The sequence below is a fragment of the Fusarium solani genome, assembly GCF_023522795.1.
Source record: "Fusarium solani strain SB1 chromosome Unknown bctg00000006, whole genome shotgun sequence".
In the NCBI taxonomy this organism is placed as follows: Eukaryota; Fungi; Ascomycota; class Sordariomycetes; order Hypocreales; family Nectriaceae; genus Fusarium; species Fusarium solani.
This window is the reverse complement of record NW_027072151.1, coordinates 1,189,635-1,206,814: the sequence shown is the minus strand read 5'-3', so window position 1 is coordinate 1,206,814 and position 17,180 is coordinate 1,189,635. Positions and strand designations below refer to the sequence as shown.

Below are 17,180 nucleotides of genomic sequence, written 5' to 3'. Positions count from 1 at the left end.
AAATTACACCCCCAATGGAGCTCCTAGACCCCGCCACAGGCACTCCCCTCCCGAGCGACGCCATCCAGCGCATCCTCTTCGTCGCCAACGCCGTCCACGTCTACAACATCCCTCCCCTGACGTCTACAAAGGGTTACTCTGCCAGCGCCTGGACCGCCGATCCCAAGCGGCACATCTTCACCGCCCGACTACGCATTCTCGAGACCGCGTACGAGTCGCCCTCGTCCGAGAACAAGCTCAAGGTCGACGCCGTGCTCGAGGACGCCTCTACTGGACAGCTGTTTGCCGCTGCGCCGTACACCGCTGCTGCTGTTGTTGAGCCTGTGCTGGATAGTAGCCGTTTCTTTGCTCTTACGGTGAGGGACCCGCAGGGTAGGCGCGCGGTGTTGGGTATTGGGTTCGAGGAGCGCAGTGAGGCATTCGATCTATCCATTGCTTTGCAGGAGGCGCGCAAAGCTCTCGGCTGGGAGGGCGAGCAAAGTCGACCAGCGGCTAAGAAGGAGGAGGAAGAGAAACGGGACTACAGCCTTAAGGATGGAGAGACTATTACAGTGAGCTTTGGCGGCTCCAAGTTTGGTAGGCGGAAGCAGCAGAGTTCACCAGCGGGAGGATCTAGCTCGGGAGACTTGCAATCCTTTGCGCTCCCGCCGCCGCCGCCGGGACCCGGAGGTGCAAAGGGCTTCTCGCTGCCACCTCCGCCGAGCTCTCAGGATGTGAAGCAGCAGAAGCAGCAGTCGGCCAAGGATCTAGGGTTTGACGACGGACAATTTGGAGAGTTTGCGTAAAAAAAAAGAAGAAGATCAAATGGGGTGGTAGATTGATATATTAGCGACATGGTTTTGAGAAACGTAGGTATACATTCACCCAAAAATGAGCAGCCTGGATACAATTGTTTGATGCTAATGCTGATATGCTATTAATGATATAATGAAGATGACCTAGTCTTACATACAGAAGTGTTCTTTGTTGCTTTGTGCTCCATTGATTATATCCAAGCTTCTCGTCGTACATATTCAAACATGTTTATATGGAGCGTATTCGTACCAATGCATACTCATATCGAACAGATGTTGTAACAACACCATGGCCAAGCACTTGCTTTGGCTCATGTTTCGGGCCATGCGTTCTGGAGACAAGGGAGGCTGAACCGTCTCTTCCTGACAGCCATGGTGCGGACATCACCAGATGCCTCTTCCAAGCCAGTTGCCTCGACAATCGGGGCGTCGGCTGCAACTGGAGTCGCGGGAGTCGTGTCTGATTCAACGCTTTCGCAGGGCAAATCAGGTCTGCATAAGAGATCCTCGCAGGCCTCGTCAACAGTCTCTAGGCCAAGGCTCGCCTCGGTCTTTTCCTGGCCCAGCGAGGACTCGGATAGATGATGGACATCGCCAAAGTAGCCCATAGGTACAAATTCTGCGCACGCTCCGTTCAGGGGCGTAGTAGGCGTGGGCAGGCTGTAGGACATGGGGCTGTAGATAGAAGGGGTGCCGACGCTGGGACTGTCCATGGACCACGCCTGCTGCTGTTGGTACCCGATCTGCATCCAGCTCTCGCGGCTCTGAATCTCCATGTAGAGTTCGGTGAGGCGAGAGAAGATGGCCCTCTCCTGTTCAAAGGCCTCGTTGATCCTTGACTTGAGGAGGCCAAGCTGCTTGCGTAGTTTGCGTCGGCCCTTGTCTCCGGGAAGACCCTGGAGCTGCGACTCGACGATGGAGTACTGCCTCATTAGGTTTGCAGCACGGCCAGAGTGTTGCTGGAGAGCGCTGGTGAGGTATGCCCGCTCCACATACAGGCTCTCGTATGGCCGTGGCGAGAAGATGAGGTGCGAGTTGGCGTGAGGCACAGGCCTTACATCAACATGGGGAGGACGAGCACGAGAACTAGACGAGCGTCTTCGGTTCCTCCTCCGCGTGGAAGGACTAGTCGTCGACCCAGATGGTGTTTGTGTGATGCATCCAGGTGATGCTGGAATAACAGGGCGTGTCTCTGACTTGGGGATAATAATGTTCAACTCCTCAGGAGGCGGCGTGATCCTGGCAGCGATGGATGGTAGTGGTACCATGTTGTGAACAGTTGGAAATGTCGTGTTCATCTTGATGGATAGCGTGATCTTGCTAAGGAGAATGATAATGATCAAGTCCTCAGTGCAAGATGATCGGCACCCATAATGGATAGATATTGGCCGTCCTGACCAGTCTCTCCCGCCACCGACAACGCAAGGAAAGCTATATTGGGACGAGGGGTTGGCAGACGCTTTGTCGGTCGGAAACGGTCCCGACAAAGGGCACTCAGCGAGATCCGGGCCTTGCCCAGACCTTTTCTTTGCCAACGTCCATTCCTAGCGTTGGGCGCGTTGTCGTTCGTTGTTGGTTGTTCCTGGGGCGTTGGATCCGTGCCACACAAATAAGATCCTGAATAGAACTGGGTTTCTGTTCAGGGACTTGAAAGACTTGGTCACCCGGTTTGCCTCTGACGGTTTGAATGAGCCGCAGAAGCCATCTGGGTCGCTCTGGCCAGGTGGTGGCGTTCTTAGTCCCCGAAGTTGGCTTGATTCTGAAGCCTCGCGGCAAGGTTCATTCTCTCATTGTGTAATCCAACCGAGAGATAGCCTATCTCTTAGATCGCAAACCCTTCATGTTTTGGTGGGTCGTTGAAGCGCCAGAGCCCAGCATCCATGGCGGCCTTCCGGATCGAGGAGATCTCTTGATCGGTAACTGCGCGGTTGATGTCCGCGTATCGGACCTCATTGTCGGCCTCGCCATCCTTGGTCTTGCCTCGCTTCTTCTTTCCGACGTGCGCATCCGGGTGGTACTGCTCCATGATGTTGACGAAGCAGTCGCGGGACACCTCCTTGGCCAGGAACCTCATGATCTCGGCCCCTTCAGCCTCCTTGCCTGGCATGACAAGATGACGGACTAATAGCCCACTCTTGGCGATACCGTCTCCAGTGAAGCACAAGTCTCCGACCTGGGCGTGCATGGCCTTGACGCTCTCCCTGGCCGTAGTGGCGTAGTCGTCGGCCTTTAATAGCCTTTTGGAGGTGCTGGGTTCCCACACCTTGAAGTCGGCCAGGTAGATGTCGACCAACCCGTCCATTAGTTCGAGAGAGGCTAGAGAATCAAAGCTTGATGTGTTGTAAACGATTGGAACCATCAAGCCACGGTCCCTGGCATGCAGGATGCTCAGCGCTACCTGAGGCACTACATGCTCTGGGGTGACGATGTTGATGTTGTGGACGTTGCCAACCTCCTGCAACTTCATGTACCAGTCTCCCAGCTCCTCGGGTGTAAGGTCCATGCCGTTGCGCTGGTGAGAGATGTCAAAGTTCTGACAGAAGATGCACCTTAAGTTACACCCGCTCATGAAGACTGAACCACTACCATTGTGGCCTTGGATACAGGGCTCTGCCAACGAGTCAGCAACACAATCGAACACGCCGCGCATGACATGTAGCAAACGCAAGGGAGCCAGAAAAGCACAGAGCGCACACTGACACTGACCTTCGCCAAAGTGGGGGGCAATGGTGTTGACCTTTACCTTTTCCCCGATGAGGCACATGCCCGTCTTCTCGTACCGGTTGACGCCGCACTCTCTGGGGCAGAGGTTGCAGTTGCGGAGGTGGGCATACGCCAGGGAGCGCTTCTTGACCACGTCCCTGGAGCTGAGGGTCTGATATCGAGGGATGTAGTCGTCGAGGAGGAACGGGGGAGCCAGATGCAGGGAGCGGCGATGGCCAATCGCGGGCAGGCTACGTATCCGGAAGCTCCTGGTGGCACATTGTCTCGAAAGAAACAGCATCATGAGTTGATGCCGAGTGTTTCGAGATCGTGACAATTGCCGTTGCTATGATTGGTGTTGAGTTGAAGCCGCTGGGCCGTACTCAAGATATGCTTGCAGGCAGCTTAGTAATGTACTTGTGCGGTAGGTTGGTATCTCTTACTGGGGTATATGCACCGAACGGGTCCGAGGTCCAGGAAGCCCAGAGTGTTATTCATGGACAGCGTTGAATCGGTATGCTTAGACTCGGATTTGACTGATTAATTGGAAAGGGTAAGTTTCTTAGCATATTATTCTGGAAGCCAATGCTGTGTGACCATGCCATCACCTGGTTGTTCAGCCTGAGAACCATTGGTGTGGCAGAATCCACGTCGAAGTTGATTCAGACTTGTAATTGTACTCGAGGAATTAGAATTTCATAAATAATTCTGGTTACCTAGCGAGTATGTACTGATTTAGGGGTGTCTTCTGAAAAGTCCAAATCAAGGCCATGGTTTGTCTGTCATTGCGTTCTGAACCAACACCCAGGCCTTCAAGTTATGATGAGCCCCTGCCATAACTGACAAGACATATATCACAAGATATTTACCATCTTTGGAGAAAAAGCAAAGAAGTGTTACCTGACTTGAGTTATTTGCCTTGGTGCTCAACTATATTGCGATCAGAAGCACATGGCAGGGAATATGAGCAGGGTATTCCAGCATCAACTGAGATAAGAACTACCCAAATGTAGACCGAATACCAGCGAGGCTCTTCTCAAAAGGTCTTGAATATATGGTCATGTTCATTTTCTTAGTAATAGTTTAAAGTATCAGACAACGACTCGAGGTATAGTGCATCCTCTAAGGAGTGCCTCCTGAGCCGCAGCAATATCCTCGTGCTGAGATACACAATGTGAGCGTGCATCAAATGACTAGTTTAATATCCTAAGTATCTACTCTTGAGATAAGCTATATGAGCCTTCGTAACAATACGTATAGACCAAAAAAAAGAGTATATGCCTGGATCTGACTTGGCAGCTGTTTGCCACTGCCAACAAATCTGGATCTCGGTGAATGCTTTTTTGCAAACAAATGCCTTGTGCGTTCACAACTTCGCTTCGTAGCTTCAATGATTCACTGATGTTGATTTCTTGCTCTTGGATATTTAAGCTCGCATCTCGAGATTTGCTCTTCTCGACTCACCACACTTCATCATCACCATGACTGCTTGGGGCCTTCTCCTGGTCTTCGTGGCCTTGTGTGCTCTGCCTTGGTCCGAAGCTCTTCATTTCACCCCGGACGCTGCGAATGATACGCTGCGCAGTGTTTATGACTACATCATCGTTGGTGGAGGTACCGCTGGGCTGACTATTGCCAACCGTCTTTCTGAGAACTCATCTGGTAGCTCAATGTCTGTCGCTGATATGGGACAATCTGGCTGACGCTCTGCAGTTTCCGTCCTCGTCCTCGAGGCAGGTCCTCTGTACATACATATCCAAAAAGGCTTCATCGCTCATGACTGACCCCTCCTTAGGGACGATGCCAGAAACCTCACGATCCCCAAGGGCCTACTCCCTGTCCCAGGAGTAATCGGCAACGGTGGCTGGAGCGAATACGAATGGGGGCTGATTACAAAACCTCAAACTTATCTCAATGATCAGTACATGGAAATCCCTCAAGGAAAAGCCATTGGCGGAAGCTCTATTCTCAATGGCCTCTGCTGGACAAGGGGCCCTGCCTCTGACTACGATGGCTGGGAGAAACTGGGTAACAAAGGATGGTCCTGGAATGACATGCTTCCCTACTTCAAGAAGGCATGTTGAAGAAAATTGAGCCGTTTGGAGTAGAAAAATAACCCACGATAGTCGGAAAGCTTCAAGGCGAATGCCTACAAGGAGGATGCTGATGCACTTCGCATCCATCCTGACTTGTCAATGCACGGAAACAATGGTTCAGTCCACGTCTCGTATCCTCGATACTTCTACATCCAATCCAGTGAGTTGCCCATAGTCTTTTATTAAACGACTGTTTCTGACTTGGGTGTAGCAAATGTGCTTGATGGATTCTCAGAGCTCGGCATCCCCATCATTGACGACCCAAACAACGGGACGGCCGCAGGAGCAATGCTTCTCCCATCGAGCATGCATCCCACCAACCAAACGAGATCAGATGCCAGAGAGGCTCACTTCAACTCGGCAGGTCACAGGTCTAATCTTCACATTGCTACAGGACAGACGGTTACGCGCCTCATTTTGGAGCCCTTTAACCGATTCACAGGAAGTCGACGTGTCGTTGGCGTAGAGGTAAGATATCCAAGATTATTAAGTGATCAGTAATAAGCTGACATTACGTGCAGTTTGCGGAGAATAAAAAGGCAAAGAAAAGAACCATTGTCTGCAAGAGAGAGGTCATCGTATCTGCTGGAGCCATCTTCTCTCCAACTCTACTTCAGGTTTCAGGCATCGGACCAGCCAAGATTCTTGAATCACTCGATATTCCCGTCGAAATCGACTTACCTGGGGTTGGATACAATCTGCAGGACCATCCCATGATACACGCTACCTATTACTGTAAGCCTCTCCTTGCTTCTTCATGATCAGGCTGACCATGGACAGACCGCAACTCTTCCCTCTTCAAAAGCGACGCAATCATTGGCGAAGTCCATGACCAGGTTTCTCGCATGTACATTGACAATAGAACCGGCATGTCTATCTGTATTCTATATCGGGTAGGGGATTGGCTAACGGTGTGCAGGTCCCTGGACAGCACCTCTCATCAACACAGTGGCATTCCCCAACCTCCAATCCGTCACCGATTCCTAGAAAGACTTCGTCGACGACAAGAGTTCGGGAGAGGCCGTTCCTGACGATGCCCCCCGATCAGTCAAGATTGGTTATAAAGCGCAGAAGGAGATTCTTCGAGAACAAGTCATCAGTAACGATATGGGGATATTCGAGACAATGGCCAACTCCTGGGGTCAACTTACTGTCGCTGCCCAAAAGACATTTTCTCGTGGCACTGTCCAGCCTTCGACCTCGTCCATCTTCGATTCCCCTCTTCTCGATCCACGATACTGCTCCGACCCCATCGACTGTGAGATCATTGTCCTTGGACTCCAGCTAAACATGAAGCTCATCGAGACAAAGGCCATGAAGGAACTCATGCCGCAGCCGTACACAGCGTTCAACACGACAGATAATGATAAGTTGATGCGGGAGGTTCTAAGAGGACTCACCACTGAGAGGCATCCATCTGGAACTGTCGCCATGATGCCTCGAGACATGGGAGGAGTTGTGGACCCTGAGCTGAGAGTGTATGGAACATGCAATCTGCGTGTCGTCGACGCCAGCATCATGCCGCTGATCCCTTCGGCTCATCTACAGGCCGTTGTCTATGCCATTGCTGAAAAGGTGAGTTTTGGTCAGTGATGCCGCCGAAGGCAGCTAACAAAAAATGATAGGCAGCAGACATGATCAAAGCGACAACCCCAGACTGCCCACATGGGCCGTTTTCCCCGAAGCCTCGACCAACCGACTGATTTTCTTCGCCCCGTTACTTGGAAACTTTGAACTTGGAGATACTTTGCTGAGTGCTTCGTCTTGTATACCTTTGGGTAGTAGAAGGCTTTGCTTGTAGATAAAGCATGAAGCGTCACATGGGGATAGAGATGGGCATACTACTTGTGCTCTCTTTTGGCTTAGGAAGACCGAAGCTAAATAGAAGATGACTATGCGAAAACTGAATAATCAGACCAACTCAGCATCCCTCTGTACGTGTCTGGCCCTTCTAAGCCTCCTCTCGCAGTTCCGTGTCCACATCCAAGAGACTGTGATACTTGCTCGGCAACACAGATCTAAGTTCTTCCATCTTCTCCTCATACGCCGTGATCTGCGAGTAGAGAGCCTTTCTAACCTCGGCCTCGTCCTCAGAGAGCCGCATCTCGTGAAACGACAGCTCAAGTCTCTGTTGACGCAGTTCAGCATCCTTGACGGCCAGCATGTCCTGCAGTTCGACTCTGTCCCGTATGAGAACCTGATTCTGCGCATCCATCTGCGACGCCTGGTCCAGTTTGGCTTTCTGCTTAGTCTCCCACTCGGACACGCGCTCAGGCCAGGTCGGCGTCACGACAGAGACAATCGTTGGGCGCTCCTCTATGCGCCGAGTCTGCTGGACACCCGGGTGCTGTTCGGCGGCTGGGATCACAAAGAGGGGAGACTTGTGACCTTTGCCTTTGATGCGATAAAACCGAGTCAGAAGATCGACGGGCACGATGCCTCTGGCGTAGACTTTGCCTCCTCTTTCTTCCATCCACATGCGCTCGCCGCTAACACCGCTGGCTCTCCAGATCTTTTCTTTCTGCTCGATCTGGGCCTCGGCCACGTCAATCATCCGGTGGATGTAGCCAGTGATATCGTCGCCAATGTTGGCGAGAACGAACTTGTCCTGCGGGTATGCAACCTCTCGACCCCCTGAGATGCCGTCGACGCCGTCACGACTCATCAGCTGCAGCGGGACCTCGGCCTCATTGCCGAGAATATCAAGGGCATTGGCGTAGCTGATTTCAAGTTCGTGCATTCGACCGACGAGATGCTGGTGATGAAGAAGCCACTGGCCAAGAAGAGTGTTGCGAGCGCCGGCGAGCTCATCGGTCGTGAAATGGACTCGATCCTCATCTGTGTCGCCTTCTACGCCGGTGGGAAGGAGAGACATGAGGCCACCGGTGGAGGAGTACTCGTGGTCGAGAATCTCAAGACACTCATTGGCGTGCATGACGAGGTCATGATGTGTCATGTACGGACGACGGGTAGCCCCCTGCTTGGCTGAAGAGCCCATGTCAGGGACTCTAGTCAGAGGACATTGATGGACGATGCCATTCATCTCAGACTGCTCCTTGACAGTATTTGCAAGAGCCCAGAGGGGTTCATGATGTGAAACATCATCATTTTCGTAGGGTTTGTCGAGGCAAGCCAACCAGTCAAAGGCCTGGTCCTTGAACCCGCCATAGTCATCTTGCTCCTCCCCGAAAATGTCCAAGGCGCATCCGCTAAGTGTCGGAGCGAGCTTTCGGATGAGGTTGGTGAGGCACTGAGCATGCTGCTTGATAGCTAGCAGAGTGGGAGCGCGCCCGGACGAGAGATAGGAGCAGTTGACATGCTGTAGGAGGGCGATGTCCTCGGGTTCCAACATGCCCGACTTGGGCAGAGTCCAGGTAGACTTGTAAGCCGTTGCGTAGTTGTTAGCGGGGATGTGAAGAGGATGGACCGGGCGTGTCTGCTCATGTCTCTCCTCATCCGAGGAGTCTTCTGAAGATGACATTGCGACTGTGGAAGTGAGTTGTGATGGTTCCCGAACAGACTTGCAAATTCAGAGAGGGAGGCGAGGAGTGAACATGAGAACAAAAGAAGGTCGCGGATGAAAGAAATAAACGTGATCCTCTGGTCTTATACCAGCGCTGGAGTCTGAGTTCCTTTCAAAGGATCCAGAATTAGCATGATACCTCTGGAGGGTGGCTTGGTCCATGGGAGGCTATTCAGAGAACAAAGAAACAAGTTCTTTGTTTGGAGCATCCCCGCAACGACATGGTGGGCGCATGGACATGTACGGCTTGCCCTGATAGGAGTTATAGTGAGAATGGGTGACGGTCTCTTTGTTCTTTTCTCTCGACAAGGACGGAAACACCGGGAGTTGGTGGCATCGAGTTGCAACTGGCACGGTTGCATGCTCTCATAGCGACGCTTGGAAACGGATTGTCTGAAGCTTGCCATGATCCAACAGCCGCATGCTTTATTAAATGGCAAGTATGTCTATAACTTTCTGTACAAACTAGTTGTATTATATCGGCAAACCACCTGCCGAGAGCCATCTACTCAGACACCTTTCTTCATCGTTGTCTCATAGCCGAGCCTCAAGCCGCCAGGAAAGCTTTAATACCACCCCAAAAGCTTCAGTAGGACATATTTAAGATAGCTACAAACAGGGTAGTGACGAGGGTGGCAGTCCTTTCGTAGCATCTCCGAACTAGCATCGATGCTCTTCTCCTACAATAGGTACCTGGGTCGACCTGCAGGTCGCCAGCTTGCCCTGAAAGCTAGAATAAGCTTGTTTTCCCCCTGCCTGTCGAGCACCTCGCTTTCAAAGCTGATAGGCACGTTGTTGTGTATCGCAATCTCAGCTATGTTTGCTTGTCCGCTCACCTGATCGTTGATATCCCCTGCCCCTGTCCCCGAAGTGACCGAGAAACGGCAATTGGAAAGATCATCCCTTTGCCATATGTCTAGTAGCCCCATCTTTCAGGAGACTGAAGGATGTAGCTTCAAGACGGCTTCACGCAAAGTGGACTTCTCTGGGGCCAGTCCCGAGGATGTGGGATTGCTACAGCTCCATCAGATGTAGTGTTGTGTTCCACCAATCACCAACCAACCGCTGGCTGTCGCGATGGATGAGAGGCATCGCTTCGAGTTACCCTGGCAATGTCTTTGCCTTCATGGACATGTCCATCCCGAAAATTCGAAACTTGTGCAGCAACGGAGACGAGGAGATGGCCCAGAGGAGCTGTCAGACTTGAGAGGTGATGTTTGGGGCGCATTCTAGACTGGAGGCACAGGCACAGGCACAGGCACAGGCACAGGCACAGGCACAGGCACAGGCGTGGTGGCGCCTCAATCAATGAGGTTCAGTACCTTTTGTCAGGCGTAGCCCAAACCCAAGAGGCCTCATCGTCTTGCTCGAGAGGGCAAGTCCTAGTAGATGATACAGCGTTACATACCTACTGCAACGGCGACAGAGTGCCACAGCGGTCGCGTCTGGTCTGGAACTTTCCAACTTATCGTCAACCACCTGGACACTTGTTCAACGCAGGCTGGAGGCACGGTCGGCAAAGCCGCGACAAGCTTTGGCGAACGGTTGCGGGACCGGGATGATACCCAGGCATGAGCCTGATGAAGCAGCGGGCGAGCAGGGCTACAAATGCAAATGCGAGGGGCACACGATGGGAATTCAATTAATTCATGGCGGATGAATGAAGACACAGGGGTTGCTACTGGCTGGAGGAGTCGCCCGGAGGAGGGGATGGGCCAAGCCTCTACCCCCCGGTCGACCAGTGCCAGTTTGGGAGCTTGATGCCCGGAGCATCTCAGCTGAACCAGCATCACCAGTGGGCGTTAGCGCCATTTTATCAATTGGCGCGTGCATGTGCCTGCCCTGGAATGGGCAAGGGGATGGGATACAGTAGACTACAGGACGGCCAGCGGTGAGGGAAAGTGATGATGTCGTTGGCATGATGGACAGCATCGCAGAGGCATCAGAGCGATCAAAGGAGGGTGGAATGATCGAAATAGGGGAAGATTAGGAAGCGCCTCCTTGCCTCGTTGGGCTGGGTAGCGCAGCTGCCATAGAACTAGAGGCTCAAGGGAGACACAGAATCATGACGATAGATGGGATCAGCGTGACCTTGCCGTTATGGGCTGCCTTGATTTACAAACCTGGAGATGCCTACAGTAGGTCTGTGGCTGTCAAGGACAGGACAAAGGGAGGGGAAACAAGACTTGATGTCATTGGCACTGGCGACTGCAAAGACGGCGTCAAGATTGTCAAGACCCAAGAAACGGGTAGGAGAAACTCCGAGAGAATAGACTGACTTTTGCTCATTTGCCCAACGACAATGTTAGCGCCACGAGATTGGATCCATGAATGGTTGTCAAGTCGAAATAGCCTTGGCAGATGGGGGAGGATTTGCATTCCCGTCCCAAGATCTTCGCCGGGATTGATTCATTGACTTTTTTGGTCTGACAGTTCAGTTCTTGGTGTTGAGCAAAAATGATGGATGGGCTGCTGCGTCTGACATCACACCCGAGGAACACACACAATCTGCACGAGCACATCCCTGTCGAGCTGTTTCGCCGTGGCTGTGCTGCATCTTCAATTTCGACGTCGCAAGCTGAAGGTCGCAGGAACTGGCGCTGTATCCTGCTGCTGTATGGCTGAAACTAAAGTGCAAAGGACAAAGAGCCACAACGGCGACGGTCCAGGCCTCGGATGGAACCTCACTCACCTCACGAGGTCATGAGGAAAAGAGAGACTCAACTGCGACACGGGCAGCATCTCGATTGACCCAGATGTGTTTGGCTTGTCGTACAGGATGATGAGAACCAATGCCTTAGCGGGACAAACTATCTGGAGCATGCGTCCACGCGCCTTCACCAATAGCAATAGCGTCTACGGTCTGGAGCCAAGCTTCGACAGCCGAGATGAGATGGAAGAGAAACCCAGGCCACTTCCCGAGGCCCGCACGCGTTTACGGTAGATTCATGATTTAGAGTTAGGGTCGCAGTTTTCTTCCCTTCCTTTCCTTGCAACAGGGTCCCTTTTTCGTATTGAGTTGACGGTTGCTGGTTTCAGAGGCTGGATGCCTTGGCTATCCCGTCTTTATTCCACCCGTGTTATCGTCCAGGATCTATTCCCACCCGTCCTTGGCGAGGAGATTGCTGCTGCTGGTAGTAAGTGTGCTGATCATCAGACGACCCCATCCCCAGAATAGCTGACGACCCAGTAACTTACAGCGGATTGATGCGCTGGCCCGAGCACTTTCGGTGGTTCCATTTAAGCACCCGAAGAAGGGGGTGGGATGAATGCTCCACTGCCGCCCACCACCCGTCGATGAACCCGGCCTGGACCACCCACCATCACCACCGCTCACAAGAGCCGTCGATCCAAACCCAAACCAGGATTTGTCCGTTTCCTGACGCGTCCGAGTTTCAGGGACTTGGCGATGCGCGCAGCCTCGGCGCTACGCTGTGACGTATCCCCATCAGCACCTTGTCTTGTCCTGTGCCGTCCCACGCCTTGCCCATTCACCCTGACGTCGAATGGCATCACACACGCCCACGACGACCAAACACCACAGGATTCGAGTTGATAGCGGACATAGAGAAAGGCAAGGGATTAATTACACAAAATGGCACGAGAGTTACACGCTCGTCGCATGCCAGGACTTCACGCGACTCCCTTTTTCCTTTCTTCTTTTTTCTAAATCACTTCGTCCACCAGGGGGAGCCAATTGGGCTGAGACATGATTTTATTATGAGGGTGGCTTTTTAGCAGCTTTTTTCTGCTGGTAGCGCAGGCAGGCCTCCTCCACCCACACCCCTGACGACCTGACCGACGGGAGTGAGCTAAGCCAACCTATGCCATGGAACCAGCTTTTTTTTTCCTTCACAAGATTCTGGGCCTCCCTCATTGCGCGTGCAGAAATTAATTACATATAGTCGCGCCCAGGGAGCTCGACCGTTTGCCCTACCCTCCCTTTTCTTCGTTTTTTCATAGAATCGATTGCCAGGTCAAAGAGTGGGCAGCTTCCGCAAGAGACGCGTCTGCGCTGCAGTTAATTTACTTGGGACCTCCCCGCCCCGCCAACAGCTTGTCATACCAGCTGGGACCTGGGCTCCTCCTTCCTCAGATAAACCCCAGAGAGCGAGCTTGTCTCCTTCTCTGGTTCAGCTGAGCTGGGACTCCACCTCCACCGTGCGATACAGCCATCGACCAACGGAACAACCACCCGCATTTTGCTCAATCCTTCATAATCTCTCCCCTCCCTCCAAATCGCTTCTCCATCAGCATCTCCCCGACGTCGCGCGATCGTCGAGAACATCGAATCGAGAGTAACGACCTATCGAGCTTGCCCAACGCGAGGGCCACGACCCGGATAGATCTAGAGATATTGCCGGGCCGCCATCATGGGCAACTTTATCAGTTGGTTGGAGAAGAATCTCCCCGACCCGAACCAGGGCGATGCGCGAGGAACCCAGCCCCAGTCCCTTTCGGGTATGTCTTTCAAGAGTATTCAGGGTGCAGTCGCAGAGCAGAGCTGATCATCTTCAGGCATGGTGTCTACCCTCGTCCCCGTCCTTATCACGACGGCGGTTTACATCGTAATCTTTCTGTTTTTCAGAAAGTCTAACCGACGCTTCTATGCGCCAAGAACATACCTAGGCTCCTTGCGAGAACAGTGAGTTTCTATCCGCCGCGCAACCGTTTTCCGGGCGTACTAACGCTCCTGCAGGGAACGGAGTCCAGAACTACCCAACGGTATCTTCAACTGGTTTGCTGCCTTCTGGAAGATCCCCGATTCCTACGCTCTGCAGCATCAGAGTCTCGATTCCTACCTGTTCATCCGCTTCCTGCGAATCTGCTGCACCATCTGCTTTGTGAGCCTGTGCATCACTTGGCCCATCCTCTTCCCCATCAACGCCACCGGCGGCAATGGAAAGAAGCAGCTCGAGATTCTCGGTTGGTCCAACATCAACATTTCGGACTCGACCCAAAGGAACCGCCTCTATGCCCACTGCTTTGTCGCTTGGATTGTCTACGGCTTTGTCATTTACACCATTCTTCGCGAGTGTATCTTTTACATCAACGTCCGCCAGGCTTTCCTTCTCACCCCGCAGTATGCTAAGCGCATCTCGTCCCGAACCGTCCTCTTCACATCCGTCCCCGAGGAATACCTTGATGAGGCCCGCATTCGCACCCTCTTCAACGACTCGGTCAAGCACGTTTGGTTCCCAGGCGACACCAAGGAGCTGGACGAGATTATCAAGGAGCGTGATGAGACTGCCATGAAGCTGGAGAAGGGAGAGGTCAAGCTTCTCAAGCTGGTCAACAAGGAGCGCATTAACCTCTTGAAGAAGTCGGGTGCCGACGCTGAGAAGGCTGCCTCCGCCCCCTCGGACCCCGAGTCTGGAAACCTTGCTGCCCGCTGGATCCCCAACAAGAAGCGCCCTACTCACCGTCTTGGACCCCTTGGTCTCATTGGCAAGAAGGTCGACACTATCGAATGGGGCCGCGAGGAGCTTAGCAAGCTGATTCCCAAGGCCGACAATGCTCAGGCTGAGTGGCTCTCTGGAAACTACCAGAAGCACAATGCTGTCTTTGTGGAGTTCTTTACCCAGTCCGATGCCCAGGCCGCTTTCCAGACCACCACTCACCACCATGCCCTTCACATGGCGCCCCGATACATTGGAGTGAAGCCAGAGGAGGTTGTCTGGAAGAGTCTGTCCATTCCCTGGTGGCAGCTCTTTATCCGTCGCTATGCCGTCTACGCCATCATCGCCGCTCTCATTGTCTTCTGGGCCATCCCTGTTGCCATCGTGGGTATCATTGCTCAGGTTGATACTATCAAGGCGCTTCCTGGCCTGACCTGGATCGGGGACATTCCCAGTGTAAGTTGATAGCAAGTTCCGCCTGCCGTATTCATTGCTAACCTGTCGTGCAGTGGCTCCTTGGTGTCATTTCTGGTCTTCTCCCATCTATTGCCCTCTCGATCCTCATGTCTCTGGTTCCCGTCTTCATGCGCGTGTGTGCCAAGCTGGCTGGCTGCGTTTCTCTCTCTCAGGCTGAGCTGTTCACGCAGAACGCCTACTTCTGCTTCCAGGTCCTGCAGGTGTTCCTTGTTCGCACACTTGCCGACAGTGCCGTCGCTTCCATTGCCACCATCGTCAAGGATCCCAGCCAAGTCTTCACCATGCTCTCGAGCTCGATCCCCACGTCGTCCAACTTCTACATCTCGTACTTCATCGTGCAGGGTCTCACGATTGCTACCAGTGTGCTGACCCAGGTCGTGGGCTGCGTCATCTTCCAGATCCTGTACAAGTTCCTTGCTGGCACTCCCCGAGCCATGTATACCAAATGGACAACACTCAGCGGTATCATGTGGGGAAGTCTCTTGCCCGTCTACACAACCATTGCCCTGATCAGTAAGTAATCAAATGGTGATCTCACCTTGTACTTTGTTAACATCGATATAGGTATCGTCTACGCTGTCATTGCCCCTATTACGCTCTTCTGGTCGACCATCGGCCTGGGCCTGTTTTACCTCGCGTACCGTTACAACATTCTGTTCGTCACTGAGACTACCATCGACACTCGTGGTCTTATCTACCCTCGTGCACTGAAGCAGCTCTTTGTCGGTGTCTACATCGCTGAGGTCTGCATGGTGGGCATGTTCATCGTGTCCAAGGCTGCTGGACCCGCTGTCTTGATGGCTGCTTTCCTCATCTTTACCATTCTGTTCCAGATCACCATGTCACGGGCCCTCGACCCCCTCCTGTACAGCCTGCCCCGATCCCTTGAGGTTGAGGAGGAGGCAATTCAGAGAAGCCAGCAGGGCTCTGAACTGGAGGATGGACAGGCCAACAACGGTGCCGGTCCCAGCAATGGTGGTGGCATCACCAACGGGGCTCGCAAGCTCCTCCCTGGTGGAGCAGATGGTGTGCAGAAGCAGGGCAACTTCTTCATGAAGTGGCTGAAGCCCTGGCTCTATGCCGACTATGCCACGCTGCGCCAACTGGTGCCCCACGAGAACTCACTGGGTCTTGACCGCCAGTACACGGATGAGGTTGAGAGAGATGCCTACTTCCCTCCATCGGTGACCAGCGCAACACCCGTGCTCTGGATTCCCGCCGACCCCGCTGGCGTGTCGAAGCAGGAGGTGTTCAACACAAGCAAGGTGATCCCCATCTCGGATGAGGGTTGCACGCTGGATGATAAGAACCACATCGTGTGGGACACGGAGGAAGCCCGACCTCCGATCTGGAGCGAGAAGGTTTACTACTAGAGGAGAAAATGGTTTTAACAGTGTGATACCCAAGCACATGCCGGCTATCAGGCTGTGTTATTTAACAAGAGGAGGAAGAGTTTGGATTTGAACAGCAGTTACTTGGATGGTGGATAGCTCACGAAATAGTGTCATGACCCTTTCATTGGATTCATAGGTCTTATGAGGTGGCTTTGGGGAGGTTATTCGTTTGTTAGGACAGAGAGATAGGATAGGATAGGTAGTGAATGAATTGTAATGCTAATGCATATGCACGATGCGAACCAGCAGTGGTTCATGCTATTGTGATGATGGGCATGAGATATCCATTTGTCAGGGTCCTCGAGTACTACCCACCCCAGGCGAGGATGGATCTGTCAGCTCTGAGAGCGGAGAGAACGATAGCAGAATGTTGGTACAATTGATAGTTGATTGGGCAACTATAGATGACTCGGCAAGGTTTACCCTAGTATGATCGGCAGCGTACATGGCTCCATAAGCTCAGCTGATTGAGCGGATACGTCTCGACACGGAGACGAGCTGAAATGTGCAGTAAACTCAGTTGCAGGTCAACAAACAGTATTTATGACGAGATTGATATCTTGAGGATTAGATGTATTTCTAACAATAGACAAGACATGGAACAATGGGCACAATCGAGGGAGGAGAGACATGGAAGCAGGAGTCAGCAACCAGAGACAGAAAGTGACTGCACTGAATGTGGACATTGGTTGTTGGGGTGAATCCACGGACGCAAACGAGGGCGGGACAGGGATTTGTGACGCGACGCCATGACATTGACCATTGCACCCACTTGCCGGGAGCGAGCGCACAGC

At 52.8% G+C, this 17,180-nt stretch overlaps 6 protein-coding genes across 6 annotated transcripts; 3 read left to right on the top strand and 3 right to left on the bottom strand.

The window, feature by feature from the left end:
- Positions 1 to 14: 14 nt before the first annotated feature.
- MRS44_010091 (uncharacterized protein) lies at positions 15 to 785 on the top strand (the record flags this gene model as incomplete). Its single annotated transcript, XM_046276516.2, has 1 exon — positions 15 to 785. The coding sequence occupies one exon, from the start codon at positions 15 to 17 to the stop codon at positions 783 to 785; it is 771 nt and encodes a 256-aa protein (XP_046131458.1).
- Positions 786 to 1,105: 320 nt separating this feature from the next.
- Positions 1,106 to 2,092, bottom strand: MRS44_010090 (uncharacterized protein; the record flags this gene model as incomplete). Its single annotated transcript, XM_046269973.2, has 1 exon — positions 1,106 to 2,092. The coding sequence occupies one exon, from the start codon at positions 2,090 to 2,092 to the stop codon at positions 1,106 to 1,108; it is 987 nt and encodes a 328-aa protein (XP_046131459.2).
- A 524-nt stretch (positions 2,093 to 2,616) lies between these two features.
- MRS44_010089 (uncharacterized protein) lies at positions 2,617 to 3,798 on the bottom strand (the record flags this gene model as incomplete). Its single annotated transcript, XM_065619993.1, has 1 exon — positions 2,617 to 3,798. The coding sequence occupies one exon, from the start codon at positions 3,796 to 3,798 to the stop codon at positions 2,617 to 2,619; it is 1,182 nt and encodes a 393-aa protein (XP_065476182.1).
- Positions 3,799 to 4,978: 1,180 nt separating this feature from the next.
- On the top strand, positions 4,979 to 7,296 carry MRS44_010088 (uncharacterized protein; the record flags this gene model as incomplete). The annotated part of the gene is made up of 9 exons (XM_065619992.1): positions 4,979 to 5,159; positions 5,211 to 5,241; positions 5,293 to 5,525; positions 5,715 to 5,753; positions 5,805 to 6,061; positions 6,115 to 6,328; positions 6,374 to 6,486; positions 6,581 to 7,168; positions 7,219 to 7,296. 9 exons carry the CDS (start codon positions 4,979 to 4,981, stop codon positions 7,294 to 7,296), a joined length of 1,734 nt encoding a protein of 577 aa, XP_065476181.1.
- A 248-nt stretch (positions 7,297 to 7,544) lies between these two features.
- Positions 7,545 to 9,074, bottom strand: MRS44_010087 (uncharacterized protein; the record flags this gene model as incomplete). The annotated part of the gene is made up of 1 exon (XM_046269975.2): positions 7,545 to 9,074. One exon carries the CDS (start codon positions 9,072 to 9,074, stop codon positions 7,545 to 7,547), a length of 1,530 nt encoding a protein of 509 aa, XP_046131462.2.
- Positions 9,075 to 13,489: 4,415 nt separating this feature from the next.
- MRS44_010086 (uncharacterized protein) lies at positions 13,490 to 16,365 on the top strand (the record flags this gene model as incomplete). The annotated part of the gene is made up of 5 exons (XM_046270988.2): positions 13,490 to 13,577; positions 13,635 to 13,761; positions 13,816 to 14,971; positions 15,025 to 15,505; positions 15,557 to 16,365. The coding sequence occupies 5 exons, from the start codon at positions 13,490 to 13,492 to the stop codon at positions 16,363 to 16,365; spliced, it is 2,661 nt and encodes an 886-aa protein (XP_046131463.2).
- Positions 16,366 to 17,180: the final 815 nt, after the last annotated feature.